Source organism: Lissotriton helveticus, chromosome 6 (assembly GCF_964261635.1).
Source record: "Lissotriton helveticus chromosome 6, aLisHel1.1, whole genome shotgun sequence".
NCBI classification, from domain to species: domain Eukaryota; kingdom Metazoa; phylum Chordata; class Amphibia; order Caudata; family Salamandridae; genus Lissotriton; species Lissotriton helveticus.
In genome coordinates this window covers 2121423767-2121444534 of record NC_136067.1, presented here as the reverse complement: position 1 = coordinate 2121444534, position 20768 = coordinate 2121423767, and the positions used below count along the sequence as shown (strand labels likewise).

Below are 20768 nucleotides of genomic sequence, written 5' to 3'. Positions count from 1 at the left end.
GAACAGAAGGTTCTCCTCGAACCAGACCCCCAAGTTCTGGACAGGATTCCCTGAGGAGGCAGGAAGCACTGAATTGGAAGGCCAGAATGTTTCTCTAAACCGAGAGGGAAACTTTCCAAATAAAGAGGATTTCTGATTTCTCCTCATTACATTTCATTTCTGCCGCCGCCAGCCATCTGAAAACTGCGGTCAAGCAGTGTTTGGCGGCAGAGATGGAGCCCTCGTTTTTTCCCCATGTGAACAGGAGCTGGTTATCATCGGCGTAAGATGTACAACCCTTTTTTGCAGCTGCAAACGGGAGAACCTCCCTTTTGTGGCTGCAAAAAAAGGTAATAGCATGTACAAATGCTAGTCACGGACTCGCAAAATAGCATTTGCGACTCTCACTATTAGGAAAGTGGTATCTGACTGCATTGTTACCCACACTTTTTTACTGGTGTTTTGCTGTTTTTGGACTAGTCTGGCTCGGATCCTGCTTATCAGGACCCCAGTCTATTTGCTTTCTCCCTTAAATTGGTATGTCTGTACTTTAGGTACACTCCAGATTGGATTCTGGGGTACCCTTATAAGTCCCTTGTATATGGTATAGAGGTATCAAGGGCATAGGTACCCCAAAGGCCTCTCATGGGCTGCAGCATGTATTATGCCACCCACGAGAGGCCACTCAAACTGACACCACATGTTTGCTCCCGCAACCTGTGTAAGCTGGTGCTTGCACCACTTACTCAGATATAGTATCCCTCTATCTGTACATATATCACTCCACTTAAAACCTATCAGTCACCCCTATGGCAGGGCATATCGATCCTGAAGGCAGGGTGCTGGGTTTTACGTGAGAGGGTGCTCCTGCATGAGTAGGGCCTCTATGAAGCATTCAGAGTCCATTCTCCTTGGCTATCTGTGATGCCGCCAGACATATATGTTTAAGTGCATTATAACCTCGCGGTAAATGTTAACTTTAAAACGGCTGCTCAGAAACATGTCGTGTTTGGTGTCAAACACCTTGGAATGAGTCCACCCTTTCACAAAGACATGCGTGGGTTCCCTGTCTACCCGGTACCAGCGTTCCTCGTCCGGGCAGCACAAAATGGACCCTGCAAGCCACAGACACATTTCTGCTCTCCTGCTGCTGAGCCAAGCTCAAACAGGGGAAGGCATGACAATAGGTATCCTGTCACAGGTAGGTGTGACCACCTCCCAGACAGGATTTAGTGTATTGGGGATGGGTGGGTGCACTCTGAGAGTGCCAGAAAGTTTGCACTGGGGGCACATTCGGTGTCCCCATGCATAGTCCAGTTCAAACCAGTTCTGGGAGCCAGTGGCTCCCGCTCTGGCGTGAAACAGGACAAAGGACATGGATGTAGACACCCCTCTGTCCTGCCCCTCCCATAGGAGGGACCCCTGAATCTGTCCTACCCCTTCCCGTGGGTATAAAATGGGTTACCTGGCTACAGGACATTGGATTGTACCTGGGCAAGATTCTGCTACAGAAGAAACTAAGTACTTCGACTGTCTGCATGACGCTGGATGGCTGAAGAATCTCCCTTGGAGTAAACAAGTTACTCCCCTGCTGAAGCAGGCACCTAAAGTGCATCTGACTGGCTTGCATCTCCCGAGCTCCTGAGGACTCTGAAGATTTCTGCAACACAGGAGGTGGGTCCCTGAAGGTCTTCCAGGTCGATCTGCTCTCTCAGCTATTCTGAGACCAGTATCCCCTGTGGGGACCGCGTGACCCGAATCCCTGTGCACCACTTCTATTTGCAACTGCAAATACTAATCAGCATTTCCTGAGTTTGTGCATTTGACTCCGAGTAATCCTGACCCCGAGCAGTATTTCCACCGAAGATCTCCGGCCTCCTCGCACCATGTGCTCCGTGGGTCTGTACTTTGTAACCCTGCTTTAGGTCTCCTCGCGATCCCTGGTCCGTTGGCCTGTGGGTCCTAGCAAGGGTCACCTTGTTTGTTCTTGGTCTTTCCTGATTGCTCCAGATTTGCCCTGACTCTCCATTGCTTGGGGAGTCCCCTGGACCTTGCTGGTCCACACCGTAACCTGTTTCTTCTCCCTGTGTGGGTTGCAGTTGCCAAGGCTTGTTGGTGCTCCAGCCGGAGCCCCACCCCTCAGCACTCAAAATTCTTCGTGGGACAGCTCACCTCCTGGTCATCCTCGACATCTCCAGATCCTCGTGGCTGAAGAGTCAAGTATCCCCTCATCACACCTGAAGCATCAGACATCCGTGGGAATTCGACTACCGAGCCCCTGGTCACCTGACGTGACCTAGACTCTGTCTCCTTGCTTTCAGGTTCCTCTCACCTCGAATCCAGGCTTGAGTTCCACTGGACACTTTCCACTTCCACGGCAGCAGTACTTCTTCTCAGCACGCCATTGAAAACGGCAGAGGTTTCTGACACCACTTGACCCCTTTGCACCCGGCTCCTCTGGGATAGGTAACTCGGGTACCTTGGTATCCACGGGTCGGTTGGCCTTAGAACCTTTTACATTCCGAAGGGTTTGCTTGAAGTCCTCTTTGAAGTGTCCATAAACTGTAAAACTGTAACCAGGACTTTCCATAGAGTTGTACAGACCCCGCATCTGTGTTTCCACACTACACCCATCCTCCGTGGTGTCCCAATCTACTCACCAGGGGTCCCAGCGATCCTACGTGCTCTAGGCACTTTGTCTATTGAAGTTGTGACTGTTATACCATTTTTAGGTCTCGCTAGGCAGCGTGCATGCGCTGTCTCTCCGAGACTTCAAGTAGTCTATATCAGGGGTGAAACTCCGCCTATTGCGGGGGAATTTCTCCTGCCGCCTGCCATTTGTAAACACTGGCATTGGTTTACTTAGAGGGCTTATTACTGGCTGTAGATCTGATGCCTCACTTCCGTTTATTCCAGAAGCAGCACAGCCTAAGTATAGTTTTCATCCCCTCTTTTAGGTAATGTGTGTCCGGGGGGAACTTTCGTTTTAAGGCCCCACGTGCATACATAAGCAGCATGGAGCTCGTCACCAGCGATGTGCTGTTAATTATACATAATGAGTGCAGTGCTCCTCATGAGCGCCAATGTTTTCAACAACCATCCGCCCCTCGCTTTCCACTGTCACTCCCCCCTCCCTGCAGAGTAGCACAGGTTTCGCTCTGCCCTCCCCACATTAAAAACCAACAGTAACCACAGGATTAACAAGTAAACTTGGGTTCCGGAGAAATGTACTATTCTCTATTCTGTGTTAACAATGTGTCACTGTATAAATCTTACCCGAGCCGCAAATTAATAATTTCTTGTGTTCATAACATCCCGTCTGGGTCACGGACGCAAAGCAATTGACAAGCTTAAATCTAGAAAAAAATACACCTACGAAAAATGCCATTGATCTATAAAACCACATTTCCACTTCCAGTAACGCAACAAGCTTTCCTTGTGTCACAGTTTTATTTTTAAATGTAGGGAGAAGGTTTACGCTGCAAGCGCTCCGAGCATGATTGCATGTTTTTGTTGGGGCTAGATCAACAAGTTTATGTACACAAAGTACACAGGCTGTAAAACGCCTGTTAAAAAGACTATAGGGTTGTCGATCCTCAAAGGTTTTTATAAACATACCTTGAATACATTACCGTGCAATGGGTGTTTTTTAATTAAAAGCTGAGTCAGCATTTTTCAACCGCCAGCTCGTGACTCGGATGCTGACACAGCTTTTGTCATACCCTCTTCCATGTAGTTGCATATGCTAGCATGGCCTAGTAAGCGTATTTGCACCCTTTTTTAAAAAACCTCGTTGGATAGGTCATTTTTTATCGGACTCCTTGAATGTAGTAATTGTGAGTGTAATTGTTTGCGCGCCCTTGTTTTCATCTGACTTCATGAAATATTTTTTGAGCACTGATTTAGGTAAGGTTTTTTTGTGACATTGCGACACTCATAGGATTTTTCCTTTTAATTTTTCTCCCTTTACTTTTCGGGCGGGATTGTTTCCCTTTGTTTGGTCAAGTCTGATTATATTGCTCAAGAACCATTGTTTGGAGTATATTGGTAGTTACAGATGTGGCATATTCATTCATTCATTCATTATGCAGTTCTCTGCTGGCAGTTACAGATGTGGCATATTCACTCATTCATTCATTATGCAGCTCTCTTCTGGTAGTTACAGATGTGGCCTATTCATTTGTTCTGTGGTTACCTGATGTGAGTTGTGATTGCGCCATATTCATTCATTCATTCATTCATTCATTCATTCATTCATTCATTCATTCTGTAGCTCCCTGCTGGCAGTTACAGATGTGGCTTCATTCATTCATTCTTTTCTTCCCTACTGGGAGCTTCTTCGGTGCTGAATAATTAGTAAATAATCAGTCAATATTTATTTCTTGTGGGGTTTGTTACAAACTATTTCAATGTGAAAATATACTATTATTAAAAAACAAAAATATTTTGAAAAGCAGAGCTTTAGATTCAAGATTATAGTACAGACTGAAGATAAATCTGTTTAAAGGTCTCACAGTGACTACAGATACAGACTATTGTGTACTGGGCTACTCTAGCTGAAGCTGCTTGTAAGAACTAGTGTTACTACTTCAGGAATCTTCATAGTTCCTCGACCAAACAAATAATTAAAAGCATGTCCCCAGTCTGGAGTCTTCCAGGCGCTATTTCCGCTTCCGCTGTGGGGCTCGAGGGGTCAGAGGTCGGGGTGCTCATCTCCCTGATGCCTTCTGGGACAGGAGCAGTTCAGGCCTTTCAGTGCTAGTTACACTCTGTCCTCATTAACAGTAAATATCTTCTTAACTCTGAAGAAGAAAGATACCTGTGAAGAGAGCTTTGTACTGGATGGCCCTGCACTGACCCCTGCACTGACCCCTGCCCTGTGGGGAAGCGTGGCTCAATGGTTAGAGCGGCAGACCCTGATGCAGAGGTCTGGCCCGGGACCAGGGTTCAATTCCCGCTTTGGCGGCTCTTGGAGTCAATCTCCCCGGACCTGATAATTCTCGCCTCGGTGCCTCTTCTAATCATGGGCCCCACTCTGTGACTCTGGGCAATAGCTTGCTTAATCTCCACAACGGCCCCAACAGCGCTAGGATGCCTGGCTTCACCTTGAGGGTGCCCAGGAGTGGACATCTCACAGGGAAAAGCCAGGAAGGGTTCCACAGCAAAATGAATACAGCACTACGAGACGTCAGGGTAGAAGCGCGCTATATAAATACAAACACATTTACATTTACATTTACATTTGCCCTGATCCCAGCACTGACCCCAGCACTGACCCCTGCACTGACCTTGCACTGACCCCTACCCTGACCCCAGCACTGACCCCTGCACTGACCTTGCACTGACCCCTGCACTGACCCCTGCCCTGACCCCGTGATGCTCATGGCTGCTCTTTCTTCCGCAGACTCCAAGAATGTTACATGGAGGATGAGAGGTCACGTGAGCCCTGGTCCTCCGATGCGGAGCCGGAGGCAGACATATCCGTGCTGTGTGCGGCGCTGGGGGATCCGCGGAGCCGCGTGCGGGAGCTGAGGTAAGTCTAGTCTTTCTTCCTCATGTCCTTGGGAAGGCGGGGGGAGGAGGGGGGGTTACATCATTCCCACCGAGACCATGTTAGAGTCAGACATGGGGGATCCTCTGACGGGTATGAACCTCTCTTCTGCTTCCAGCAGCAGTTATATGATACAGTGAGGTTCACCTGTCTGCTCCTGTTCTGATGAGATGGCTCAGCGAGCTAGTCCTCAGATGCAACCCCTCCTTCTCCTGTTTCAAAAGGGCCCTGAAACTCCATCTCCTCAACAAATACTTTCATGACCAACGTCAACTAACCAAGTCTTCTTTATCCGAGTTGTTGCCTCTCTCTCTTGACATTCAAGGATATTGGGGACCGGTCCATGTCACTCTCGCCTTTTCTTTTATTGTTCTCTCCCCCTCCGATGCACTGCATATTTATTTCCCGTGCTGTATTTTTTCTCTGCAGTTTGCTTCCTTACTGCCGGCCTACTATGTAATGTAATATCCTTCTGCTGTTTACTATGTGTATGTAAAGCGTTCTGATACTTACGGGTCAAGCTAGCGCTATATAAAACTTTACATAAAATAAAATAATGGACCTATCCCAGGGGTCTGTGCTCAACCTTCCAGGGGGGTCTTCCTGTGCTGCCCCTTGGTCCTTGAGCTTAGGGGGTGACTTTGGCATCCCGGGGCGAAGTACAGTTGAAGTTTAGCACAAAACCAGTTGCCACTGGTCTACTGTTCTCCAGATTCAGCAAAAGCAATATTTTTTTTTACTTGCAGTAACGTGTGTGCTTCACAACAAACTGCACTCTGACTACTCTTGGGTCCAACAGACTCAGGTACAACTTTTGAGCAAAACACACATGATCCCTCTGGTCTATCAAGAGAGAGAAAGAAGGCTGACTAGAAAGAAGGCCACCCTTTAAAGGATGGGTTCTCTCACCCACCAGAGGAGGCATGCTTCATAATTGGGAATCCTTCTCGCACCATGAAGCCTAGTCATGGTGCCGGCTACAACCCTCTCGCTGCGAGGGAGGAGCTCAGGGATGTATTTTTGTGTAACATGCGTTCTTTCTAAAACCCAATGTGAACTAGCAGAGTGTTATGAGGGGTGCAGTGCTGGTAGTGAAGTGGACTAAAACTAGCTACAGGGTTTACCACATACTTTTTATTCTAGCTACCTTGTGCTGGGATTAAAAACAGAAAGTACGTGAGAAACCATTAGAGCCAATCGTACTGAGCTCAGATCAACATGTTTCAGCCAATTACCTAAAGAGTGTTGTGGCTTTCTTCAGGATCTTAAGTAGGCTACTGCTGTGAAAGTTATTTCTACAAAAGTGTGTAAAAATTGAACATCAAGGGAAGATGGTGTATTCACTGGTGGTACATGTAAGGGGACATAAACAACATATTGAACACTTTATGGATTGGTAACAACTCAAAACAAGTCAGCCAATCTGACAAATTTAGAAGTCACACCATCTGCCAAGAAGAATTCTTACATAAACATGTGTTGAAAAAGGAAGAGAATCCCATCTAACACCCACAAAGTGCCCTATCATAAAGGGTGTTGCGCAGTTATGTTTTGGTTTTGTATTTACGCTACTTTGAGCTATTGGTATTGTAAATGACAATGCCTTTTATTTATGTTTTTAAAACCAAAACATAAATAAAAGGCATTCTCATTTAAAATGCCAATAGCTCAAACTTGCATAAATGCGAGACCTATTGCATTACAGATGCTTGTGATCTGGTGGTTTCCAGACAGACTATCGGTACCTGCCACAAAATGCCTCTGTGAACTGGCACTGCTAAGCGATATATTGTTCCCTCAAGTGATGTGCTCTTGCTAACCTTTAGGAAGAGGGGTGAGGATCAGAAGCACACAGCCAGGAGCAGTCAAAAGAACAAGGGCCCTGGCGCTTACTATTTTCCAAATAAAGTTGGATGTGATTTGCTAGGGGATGAAGAGTGTAGCGGTCGGCGGTGTAAGGAATGGGACAGACATACTTGGACCTGGAGGGTGAAAGGCCACGCAGGTATGGGTCTGATGAGGGAGCTGTAGCAAATGTTGGCTTTTAGCCCAAACGTGCCTAGCTAGAATGTAAGGTTGGCGGCCACCAATTGTGTGTTAACGGGGAAAGGTGTGTCATAATTTACACTGTCACACTAAAAAGTAAATAACAAGAGGTACACATCTCTAGGAGCATGTGCTGTGTCCAAGTCGTCCTGGAGGCTGTAGCAGATGCATCCTTCATCCTAACTATCCGAAGAGCAGCAGACAATGTACTATGGTCCTTATAGACTCGTATCATAAAAATACAGTGTTCTAAGAAACAAAATCAATGGGAGTTCAGGTAGGTGATGCATTAGGTGCACGTATCAGGGTGATGAATATTATTATCTTGTAACAGACACGCAAAAACACCAGTGCACATATAAGCACACACATCGAAACACACGCACATAAAAGCACAGACATGCAAATACACCAGGGCACTTATAAGCACGCACACACATGCACACACCTACACAATAACGCAGTTCTACATTGCCATGCAAGTACACAAGCGAACACAGATGTAAGCCCACACATGCATACACACACATATAGGCACTCACACGCAGCCCACAAATTTGCACATGGTTCCATTCGACCACATAAAAATGCACTCAATGCCACACAGAAACACGTAAACGTTTATTAGATATGACACGTGGATCCATGCACACACGAGGCATACACACTCTCAAGCCAACACACACACACATCCACATGCGCACACATGGATCCGTGCACAATGTGGCGCACACACACACGGGCAAACACGGCCACCGGTTCACACCTTCATCAGTGCTCTTGTGCTGCATGGAATATTGTTTATTTCCCACAATGCACTGCAAGAAGAGGGTTTTCTCCAGGGTGATATTTCCTAAGAGGATAGACCTTAAATGAGAGCATCCAACTTAACCGTTAAATTACATCATGGGTTGGCCTGGTAAGGTACTCTCTAAGGGGGTAAAGATGCAGCCTTGCGGCCTGCTGCACTGTTTGCGATGAACGCCACTTGGTATCTGCGCCCTGTTCCCTGATACCGCTTGTACCAGACTTACTCTTTGTCCTCTCCATCTCTGGGTTAATGCCCCCTTATCAGAGTAGCACGTGCGTCTACCACTTGTTTCTCTTGGCCCATACCTATTCAGGAGGCTCTCTGTCCCGAGTGGCCACCGCCACCCGATACCATCACTGACAGTTTGCAGTCCTGGTCTTTCATAACAATTTTTTGGGGGGTTTGTTTAGGAAGCATCGCGACTCTTCCCTGCCGCACTGTATTTAACAAGTTGGTGTGCATCTATGCTAATAAGCAATTAAACTGCATTTTAAAATGCACTATATTATTGGCAACATGACTTCACCCATTCTCCAGTGAGTTCTCAACGCGCATTAGCTGCCGGGCTGGTCTACCCCCCTCTGCAGTGCAGTAGTAGTGACCCTGGCATCCCTTAATGCAGAACCGACGCGCCTTTAACTTCTCGAATCAAGGCCCCGCAGCCCTTCGAGAATAAACCCGGTAGACCTAATATGACCAATCTATCTACAGATGTTACGAACGTAGCAGGTGGACAAGTGCAAGTAAACTACATAATTTAAGTCAAACCGTCTCTTGTGACGAAAATAAAGAAGAAATAAAAGGGTGCGCGGAATTCAAAACACCTCTTTCAGAACCTGAGGTGGTGGCTCAGTCCGACACAATGCCTGTGACGCCAGACGCGCGCACACTGCGATATGTATTCCCTCCATAGCTATCGTTGACGAACTCGGTCATTGACTGGGTGTGGCTGCGCCTTCAGGAATGTTGCACTCACCACACAACTACTGCTAAAATATCTACTATTTAACCAGAGAACTACATTTTTTTTTTAAATCACACAACGTCCGCATCAGTCAAGCTCCATCAAATGGCCACTCGCGCCAGGTGTATGCTAGAAGGGGGTGGGGCTATGCTAGTCGGACCGTTAGGATAACGGTACTTTGCTCCCAACAATAATTAAACGTCAAAAACTGCTATTCCCGAAGTGCCAAAAGATCAGAAGGAGCGTAACCGTCTTTCCGACCAGCAGCCAGTTAACTCTGCAACACAAAACCTCAGGCGGGAGGAGGGGGGACCTTAACACACTGGTTTGTGGAGGGTGGGTGGCTTCTTAATCAACTGCCACAGGTGGAATATGCGCGAGCCGCTGCAGTGTCCACTTACCGTGGCTGGATGCAGAGGTAGACGTTCCCCGCTTCGCTCCGACGGTGAGTAAAGACAGTAAAGGTGAGACTCCCTTCATCTTTCTCAGAATGTGAGGAGGGGCTGGCGTGATGCACGCTGGGAGCTGCTTCATCATTGGGGGTGACTAGCATCCAGAGATCCGCTGCATCATTCCAGGGAAGGCTGGCCTTTGTGGCAGAACATAATGGCAAAGGGCATCGCCAGATCTCAGGATCCAGCCATAAAGGGCTTATGCTATTTTTGCTGAAATGCAGGATATTTGTTAGTCTTAATTAGATTTTGGAGCAATTGTTTTCCCATGTTTTACAAACATTTGATTAATTTATTCATTTACTCGAGATATTATTCTGTCACATACATCTCATGTTATTGTATTGACAAAAAAATATTGCGAGAACTATGACAAGTATGCAAGTGGTTCATATAAATATTTTTGCAGGAAGGTAAACAAGCGCTCGCCCTTTGTCTGTAAGCCCCATCCTTTTCAGATTGGGGGGCGTGTTTTCTAGGATGTAAACAACAATCAAAAACACGCCCACAGTCTGAAAGGGACGGGCTTAAAAAGTAGAACAAACCTAACAAAAGCGCCCCTCAATCCGAAAAAAAACAGGGCTTAGCTGAAGACAATGATGTCACTGAGACCTCTTCTCCAATGGCTGGCCGCCGTTTGGGAGGCCAGCCAATGGAGAAGAGGGGCGGGGTTTACCCTCCCTACTCAGAGTCATTAATTCTCACTGGTGAGACTGCGCATGTGCGCAGCCTATGCCAGTCTCGACCTAAAAAGGGCCTCGAATGGCGTGTCGGGAATTTGAGTAAAAAATGCAAACAATTTTTGATGTCAATTACACATTCAACAAAAGTGAATACTGAGAGGCAAATAAACATGTCATGGCAGTTTTAGCGATCACAATTGCAGTATAAAGATAGTAAGAAAAGGGTAGGAAGGGAAATGAAGCAGAGGGTGGTATTCTCATTCACACTTTTCCTATGCACCATATAGAAATTAAGGTCAATCTCCTTCGTAGTCTCTCAGTGGACGGTTCCATCTCATTAATGTGGTGTATGCCCTGGAGAGGGAAGGATCTATAGATGTATTATGCAAGAGACAGCTAAGGTATATCATCATTAAGCCCTCTTTCGATTGTGCCCAACCTAAACAGCCATCTTTGCTCAATCCGTAATAAAGTTTTATTCAAGCTGGGTGTTGTGGATGACAGATTGGGCTTGTTCAGGACTGTCAAACTCAAGTCCTCTGCATTGTTTTGTCTCAAAGAAGTGTTTCGTGAGTTTGTTTGCTTGTTTTACGCATCTGGTGGTGCTTTTTTGTTCCAGTATTCAAACTCATACCCGCATACCTTAGGCCGTAAGGGCACGTAATCACGTATATGAGTCTATCGTTGTTAAAATGAGTGTGCGGTCTTACACCCAAGGCTTGCCTGTTCCAATGTTGATGGTCTTAGTGACAGAAGTCTGTCTGCATGCCCCGCATGAGCCACACAGATAATGTCCTTGTACAGGGCGAGACCCCAAAGAGTGTTTTGCCTGGCAATCTGAGTAGGACTGGGTCAAGTATAGATAAACTGACTTTAAGGTTGCAACTCCTTCTGAACACAAACAGGGGTTTCTGTAAGAATTGTTTGCCCTTGTTCAGGAGGTGCCAGTTCTTATGTATCACTTTTTTAACCTGGTTTGACAAAGAGAACAAAGTGTTTATGCAGACCAGTCTGTCCTTGGGTTCTCTGTCCTGTGGGTTATCCAGTAGGGTATCCCGGTTATTGTTCATGCTCTTTTGGCGGATTTATTGTCCAGGGATAGTGGATAATGTCTATCCAAAAGGTGCAGCTGCAAATTGATAGAATGTTCAACCAACCCTTCCAATCGGGACTTGTTGAATTCTATGTGTTATTTCTCAAGATCTCTCCCAAGTGCGCCCATCTACAGATGTAATGTTTTCCACTTCCACCCTTTCTGACGGTGTTGGAATTGAAGGTGTGTTCAAATCCTTGGTCTTGGCTAGTCGAAGACAGAATGTTTGCTGCACAGTTCCATTCAGGAAAATGATTTTATGTGGTATGAGGCAAGCTCTAAATAATGCCTCTGTTCCCTGAACCTGCCAGTCCCTAGTTCCCCAGACTGATTTTGTGTCTACTGCGTCTTTCCAGAATTTTAGTTTAGACAATTGGGAAAGAAAGGAAGCAGAGCATATTAGCTTAGAGTCAATTCACATATTTTTCCGTGCAGATGATGGTGTTTTATAATAATAGGAATGTGTTAAATCCTGAAAAATATGCAAACTTCTGTGCAATGTATTAGAACTACCTTTTGGTGGTGTCGGACAGTGTTCCCATTGGTGGTATATGAAAACATTTTGTGGGACACTTGGTCTGTGCGAAGAAATGATGACCATATTGCTGGGAACAGAACATATTGGCAAAATTAGATGCATCATCGTACAATTCATCTTGCGAAATGTAGCTGATTTCTCTAAATAAGACATCATTATACGTACTGTCTCAATGTCCCAATCGTCAGAGATTGTGCTAGAGGTGATAAAATCATTTAAGGAAATTACAAACATGTGTGAAATGGTTAAAAGTTCAGTGAGTCCATACAAATCATAAGCTACCTTATCCCATACTATTCCTTCTGTAACAGGAACTGCTGTAATGTTCACTAAGGACAAGTCTGTTTGCGCATGATGAGATGATGTATGTGGTTTCAGAATCAAGTTCGCCTTTTTAACTGAAGAGCGTTCAGGGAACAAATTTCCATCTAAAACAATAAGAAAGACAACTGCTATACCAATGTAAATTAGCAAAAACAGTACCCCAATAGCAAGCCAAATTTGTAGCCACGGATAAATAGTTTTCTCTATCAAAAAATAGAAGTCTCAAATTTTCTGCGTGCAGGGAACAGGCGCTTGCGGTGTCTCTCGTTCACTCCGATCCTAAGAGAAGTCATCAAAGTCGATGAAATAGCCAGATGCAGTTCGATCTATTTTTGGTATCTCCACAGGGTTTGGAACAGTCAATTGTTCATTTACGGATGTATTGACAAACATTTTGCTGTTTGGTCTAATTGAAATCTGTGTTTCAGTTGTGACTTGATTCCGTTCATTTGTAAGAGGAACTAGTTGCATTTCATTACTGGTCACTCCTTCACTGGTCGGTGTAGAAGAGTTATTAAAAGTTATCAGCTGCTCCATTTGAACCTCCTGAATTGTAGTGAGAGGAGAACAATAGTTTTGCAGAAGCCCCCGTGGTCTACTTTTGAGAATCGGCCACATAGTGTGGTTTGATCAGATCAATGGAGATGAACCTTTTTCTTTTTTAACCGGCAAGGGGTGGGAGAAGTACAGTTTTTTTTCCTTCAACGGCAAGGACAGGTACAGGTGCACTGTATGATGGTCCACAGTCTTTTTTGTCCATAATTGTTTCTCCGAAAAGATCCCCGATCTGTGGGATACAAGATGGCTGTGCTGGTGCAGCTTCCTCAGTGGCAGCGGTCTTTACTTGGATGTTGCTTATTTAAGCCTGGAATTCATTCAGTTCCTGTAAGACATCCAAACGATTACTGACGTCAAACTTCTTCTCGTCCGCCCCTGTGCTGACCTTGTTGAGGTCATGTACCCTCATCCTGATCCCGAACAGGAGTTCGTAAGGGGTCCGACCTCCTAGGGATTTTATTGGCATGTTATTAAGTGCCCTCTGGACCCCATATAGGTGACTGACCCAACTCCCACACAAACCTAATACTCTAGCCGTCAAACACTGCTTTAAGTCCTAGTTCTTCCTCTCCACTAACGAATTTCCCTCAGGATGATAAGGTGAGGAGTACGGAAGCTGCACCCCCAAACTTTCCATAGCTTCCTTGTAAGCCCTAGAGCTAAATGCAGGGCCACGGTCAGAATGAAGAATGCCAACTGCGTATGTCCCGATAAAGACTCGCAAATCTTTAACGATGGTTCAAGCATCAGCCGAATGCTGAGGCCAGACCCACAGGAACCTAGAGCCTGAATCCACTGCCACCAAGATGTACTTGTAAGCCCCGTCTGATTGTAGGGGACCGCAGTGGTCCAAATATACACATGAGAGAAGTGTGTCAGATTTTAGTAGTGGTGTATGTGGTGGGTGTGCAATGGGTTGAACCCATCATCTGTTGACAGATGTCGCACTTAAGGACAAAGTCCTTGGTCTGTTTTGACAAACCAGGCCACCAATAACGCTGCTTCGGCAAAGAAATGGTTCCAGCGACCCCTTCATGAGCAGAAATGAGCAGAACTCAGACACTCGTGTGCTGCTAAAATCATTCCCATCTGTCTGTCATAGTTTGGTATGACTCTGTCCCCTACTCCTGGAATATGAGCATAGGGGATGTTTTGCACAACTAACTTGTATGCATACTTTGATGGAAAACCTTTTGGCATAGCTAAGCTGTTGCGAGTAGCGTTGACAGCTATCATGATAACTGGATCTATTCGTGTAGCTGACCTTGTGACTGTAGTAACTTCAGCAGTTTGCACTGTTGGTTTGGCGGCGTCATCAGCCAGTGAATTCCCTTCAACATGAACGCCAACATGTTGGTGACTCAATGTGTGAATCACATGAGCCCGGGCACGCTCGTTTTTAGCTTCACCATCTGTTCCCATAACAACTTGTGTTTGATTGTACAACCCTTTGAATCCCTGAACCCATTTTGGCACCAGTTATAGAGATATTCATTCTATTACTGGACACAGTAAAATGAATTGCACACAATTAGTGAGGGGAGTTCCTGATCAGTGTACTGTAATGCCAGTAGTAGATCTTTCTGTTCTGCCAGCTGTGCCGTGCAATCCCCTAAGGACTGCATCTGTGTAAATCTAGGATGGAATTTGCCATCCAGCATACGTTCTTTAACAACTACGCACACCGCACTGTATTGTTGTTAACTTTCTATGGCCGGTTGGGCAGATCCATCAGTATAGATGATGTGTACATACTGCTGTAGAGGCAAGACTTCATTTGGAAGAGGGTATTCTTGTTCATATTGCAGAAAAGCCTGAGCTTTTAGTGTAGGGTTGAATCTGTATTCTACATCTGTTGCAATGAGAGAATTTGCCCATTGTATCCAACGTGGATGTAATGCCTTTGCATTCGGGACACTTGCTTTGATGACATCTTCTAAAGCTGGTACCGGAGTCACAACATTTATTTGTTTGCCCTGTTTTCTTTCTCTCACTACAACAGTCGGTACTGCTGTCAGAATTTTCTCTGTAGATGCAAAATGTGTTTCAGCGCTTGGGTACAAATGCGATCCGTAAGCAATTGGGACTGTTTCACCTTCAATGAAAGTTATGTAGGTATATCCTGATTGACCCCCAATGACTCGGATCACAAGGTTTTTTGCATTAACACAGGTCTGTAAGTGTTTTGAAGGTATCATGTCAGCTTGTAATGTTCGCAAAATGTCAGTGTGCTTCACAGTCTATTGATGGACTGAAAAATCTGGTCTGATTAAGACGTAGACTGGCTTGACTCTTTCTGCATAATCACAAATGTCTGTTCTGCTTAAATTTAGGAATACTAAAATGGATTGCAAATTTCTCAGAGTCTTTGGTAGGCTGAAGAAGCGCACAATTTTCTAAAAAATTGGCTGCAAGACTTTTACCTTCACTTGAGAACTTGTATCCCAGAAACAGGACACTGAGATGGGCAATTTTTGATTTTTTGAATTTAAATCTGTAGCCCAGTGCGGCGAACTCCAAAATTATGTTGGTCACTCTGCTCAAATGTTCCAATAATTAATTGTAAGTGATATAAATGTCATCCACATACGACAATGCCTCTTAGTCGCATTGCTGTATTAACTCTGATACTCTTGATGAGAAAAGCCCAGGGCTGTTCTTATACCCTTGGGGCAATCTACAAAATTGGCTTGTGTGCCAAGCGCTAAGAGTGCTGTATCTGCATTAAGACGCTATATTTTGGCAGAAGAATGCATTTGAGATATCAAGTGTTGTTTTGTATTTCTTCTGCACAATGTTATTCATTAATGCGGCACTATGTGCGTTTTGTACTGCAAATGTCCTGGTGCATATGATCAGATGTCTGTAATCGGAAAGTAGACGGTATGAATTGTCAGGTTTCATTACGGGAAACAAAGGGTTATTCATGGAGGATGTGCAGTTTTCAATGATACCCTGTTATTGAAGTTGTTCTAGTATTTCCCTAACTTGTATTTTGGCTTCACTTTTGACTAGGTATTGTCTTTGTGGACTTGGAGCTGATTTTAACAGAATTATGTGGTGAGGTGACTCAGCTCCCATCCTATGCGATTTTGGTACAGTGCCAGAGCTAGCGCAAGGGCCTACTCCTGTGTGTAGGAATGTTTGAAGTATTTGTGGTACTAGGTCAGAAAAGGCTGCTAGAATTGCCTCTTCACCTCTGGGGCAATCTATGATGAAGTCAGGTGGCCAGTCCCTCCAGGCTAAAAGGATGACATATCCATAAGTAGGTTCTTCCCAAAGGAGTCCCTTAATTTTCCTAGGCACATCTAGGCCTGGGTGGTGAACTTTGCTCCGTTCACTGAGTTTTCTGCACTACGCAGTGCTCGCGGAGTGAAGAAAACTCAGCTTCGCAATGTGCAGCAGAGTTTTTTCCCCGCTTGCGATCATGTATGGTAAGTTTGCGAGCGCGCTTCCGTTCTGGTAGAATTTCTTCCTGAGTGGCAGAAATACCAGCACAAACTGCAGTTTGCACTGCACTCTGCCACTTGTGGAACTTTGCTGAGTTTTTTTGTAACTTCATGGAGTTCCTCGTAGCAAAACTCTGCAAACTACTCCCAGGCCTGGGCACATCACCCTCCATTTGGAGAGTAATTTCATGCAACCGATGTGGGACACCGACCCTGGTATCCGGTATTTCCACTGTGAAATACTCACTCAGCACTGCTGTCATCAGAAATTCCCTCAGGTTCTTGCGAGCTATGGTTACTTCTGCGGCGCTGTCTAACATCATCAGAGCCCATTCCCGGTTCAGAAGCAGAGTCCTCAGTGTTATGGGCAAGTCTTATTTTGAACCCTGCCACTTTCTTCTTTTGGAATTGGGTCTTTTTAGGTTCTTCTACTTCTTTATTATTGTAGTCTGAAGTGCGATGTGTATCCTTTTTCAGCTTGACTCGCTCTTCTGACCGGCCTTCCCTCTCTTTCTGTTTGGAAGAACCCTGAAAGGAACTAGAGGAACGAGTATCAGTGTCTTGATATCTATCTGGTTTCCTGACGTCTCTGTTCCTGAGGTTGTAACTTTTCTCTGAGTACTCCTGTTGAGGAGACCCACCCCTTGGTCTTGGTGAATTCTGTTTATTAATCTTATTATTTTGTTTATTATCCTATTTCGTTTTAGAGGAATCTTGTGTCTGTTTTGAGTTTTCTTTCTCACTGTTGCCCACCACTTGTGGTTTTACAGGTCTAGCCCCCAAATTATCTCTACCCAGGGAAGCATAGGTATCTTCGATAATTTTTGATGAATTCACGTTCCTGCTGAGCAGGAGTGCATTCCCTTAGGCACTGGCGTATAGCCACCACAGCTGCCTCCGCTCTTATGTTGCTCAACATAATTGTTGATACGTGGGCAAAGTTGCCTATCAGCTTCATCCCCAAGTCCAGGGCTGGTTCGGCCCGTACTCATTTTGTATCTGTTTCAAAACCTCTGGGATCACCGCCATTGACGGTGTGCCATGAATTCTCACGTAAACGGCAGCAAAGATCGTACCCCAACTTGTACAATCCTCTGTTGAGTGAGCTATCCCCATTGGCAAACAGATAGTTAACATTCTGTGTTTTTCCTGTGGGCCCGTATGGGGAAACACTGCTTCCAATTGCCTTATTTTCTGTGCAAGCCAAAATGGAATCTGTTCCCTCTTTGCTGGCATTTTGCCCATAATCGCATTTAGTGTTTGCGGACTAATTGTAGGTGTTGTTAACAGGGCTTGGCAAATTGGTACAGGCCGCACAGGTTGTAATGTGAGTGTACGCATGATGAATTGTGTCATGTTTCTAAAGAGTTTAATTATTTCTCTCATGTGTTCGCGCAGCTCTGCAGCTTTCAATAATCCTCATGCATAACAGATGAAGGGATTTCAGAACCACCCGGCTTTCGTTCTGGTATGAAAGTATGCAAAAAATCATCACAAACCACGTTATATGCAGAGAATAAGACAGATGTAGGTGAAAGGTTACCCTTCCTATATGGTCCTAACTCATAAAGTATAACACTCTGAAGGACACTGGCGCCAGTAACGCCATGGTGGCTGAGACACTTGTGTTCCTAGACCAGGGGTCTCCAACCTTTTCTGTAGTGAGAGCTAATTCTGCTTAAGGAAAGTCCTACCGAGCTACTAGCATATTTTATCACTGTAAAATGCTGATGGTACGTATTAACATTACACTATGACCACCCTAAGAACGATTTATCAGTAGTAAGAACCCAAACATTCCAGATGAAGTTAATGCTAGGAAAATGTTTATCAATATTAAATGGTTGTAATCAAGTTAAATTCAAATCATCACATGCTGTGTGCCACAAAGGGTACTACCACAGCAGTAAGTCTCCCCAACTCAAATTAAATTATCATTCAGCTAACAACTTTAAATGTGTTTTAGAATTGTAATATTTTGTCTTAATTAGCATATTAGTTTGAAAAAATATACATATTTTGCTATCAAAACCACTTTCCACTTTGAGCAATAAAACTCAATTTCCCAAAAGAAAAACCTTTTCAGAAAAAGCATCATTTTTTCTTTAAAAATCAAATCAGTTTTCATTGTTAGAAAATACACAGTCCCTAAACATCGGCTTTTCATTTTTATTGAGTACCGCCATGTAAAAATACCTCTAATGGACAAATTCTGCTTCAAATACCCAGGAATTGGAATCATAGGCCATGCTTGCTCACCATAACACTATTTTTTATTTTTTTTTAAATACTTTATTTTGAGCGTGATGGAAAAACATATATTTGAGCAAACCAGCACATGTCTCATCCGTGACGCAAGGAGTCGGAGAGTTCTCAGCAGAGACAGCCAATCAGCCCACATCCCGGAGGCAGGGCGGCAGTTAGGTACCAGAAACATGGGATCCATAGTCATGACAAGCAATAAACACGCCGTAATTACAGCCAGATAAAAATACATCATCACTGTACTCTTTTCTGTTTACTAGATCAAATGGAAAAACTTTACCCCCCCTCCCCCCACAAACTCGGCATCAGCGAAAACACAGGCATATACATTCCGTTCAGGTCGACAGGGCCCATCCGGGCGCAGGTATCATATCAAATTCAAGCACAGATCCATTAGGGATAACAAGTAAATCACTTATTTACAGAGGGTATGCGTGCGGTATTAGGACGACATCAGCTCGGAGCCATCGCCTCATCACCACTCCCGTCCACCTCCTCCCCGGAGAACGACCCCTGTGGAGTGAACAGTTCAGCACTGGTGGCATCCGAATCACTATCTACAGAACCCACCGCACACATCATGCGCCATGCCAACAGGTCCTCCTGCAGTTTCTCATCTCTACGTGTATGTTGCATGTGTGTTTCCTCCGCCAGGGACCATTCCTTGAAGTCTCTAAGCCAAGATGTCAGCTCCGGGGCTCGACTTCCTATCCAGGTGATGGCCACCCTGCGTCTTGCGAGCACCAATAGCAGCTGCAATAGCTTATAGGACAATTTACTCTTTTTAGGCTTGGGCACCAGGGCCAACAGACACTGCAGTGGATCCAAGGCGATCCGGAGTCCTGTAATCCGCCTGATGCGCCCAACCACCTGCTCCCAGAAGGTCGCTAACGGCGGGCACTCCCAGGCTAGATGGAAAAAACCCGCCCTACTCTGTCCACATCTAGGGCAGTCGTCTCGTCTGTCGTTGGAGATGCGGTGTAAGGACACCGGGGTCATATAGGTGCGGTGCATAAAATTGAAGTGGATGAGCTTGAACCGTGCATTACACGAAACCATACGGGTTAATGTGCCGATTCGTTTGCGCCGGTCAGGTTCCAGGGGGATCCCGAGATCCGCCTCCCACGCAACCCAAGCCAGGGAGACCGGAGGATCTGAGTCCCTCCGCATCGCGGCATACAACAACGCAGTGAGCCGTCGGCCCCTGCCACAGGAAAGGAGGATGTTAAGGGTGTGCGACATCAGAGGGGCCTCCGGGAACTGCGGCCAGGTCACTCGCGCCATGTCCTGCAGTCCCCTATAATGTAGGTAATGTCCCTCCGTCAGGCCAAAGGCTGCCGTGGCCCCCTCGAAGGTTACAAAGGAGTCATCCGGGTACAGGTCCGCCAACGTGTCACATCCCCCCTCCTTCCAGGATCGGAAGAACATGTGTTCTGCCATCCGCACTACAGGCGCCAGAATCCACACTGGAAATTCCCTATGGAAAGGGGCTCGCCTCAGGATTTTCTCTACGAACCTTTGCCAGATCGTTGCAGCGTGCCTCACCACATAGGGTAAGGACACATCCGCTCCCCGGCCTTGCATCAGTGCTACCTGAAGGGTCTCCTCATCAGCCCGTCCTGCCAAGAGGGCCAATTCCCAGTTAGCCGTGCCGGGGAACCAGCGCGCAGCTGGGTGGAGCTGTGCCGCGAAATAGTATAGGTCGAATCTTGGAGCCTCCAGACCCCCCTCCTCCCGACTCCGGACGATAGTGCGCAAAGCAATTCTACTGCGCTTACCCGCCCAGAGTAATGACGTAAGCAGTGAGTCAAGTGTGCGAAACAGGCTTGTCGGGATCGGACACAGCGAATTCTGTAGGACGTATAGCAGTTGCGGGAGCATCACCATCTTTGCCACCGCCAGTCATCCCATGAGGGAAAGCGGAAGCGTGTTCCAGAACGAGACGGACTGCTGAAGGGATCGCACCTCGCGCCCGGCATTGCGGGCCAGCAACTGGTCATCTGTCGGTGCCACCTGGACGCCCAGATATCGGAAGGCTTCCAGTTCCCATCGCAG

General features: G+C 45.8%; 1 protein-coding gene across 1 annotated transcript in view; it reads left to right on the top strand.

Annotated features, from left to right (window-relative positions):
• Positions 1-12583, top strand: part of LOC144763082 (NACHT, LRR and PYD domains-containing protein 3-like) — a 154340-nt gene extending 141757 nt beyond the window's left edge. The window contains exons 5-6 of the mRNA XM_078648383.1: positions 5384-5512; positions 12496-12583. Coding sequence (XP_078504509.1) covers positions 5384-5512; positions 12496-12583 — 217 coding nt within the window. The remainder of the gene's footprint in view (positions 1-5383; positions 5513-12495) is intronic.
• The last annotated feature ends 8185 nt before the right edge of the window (positions 12584-20768 follow it).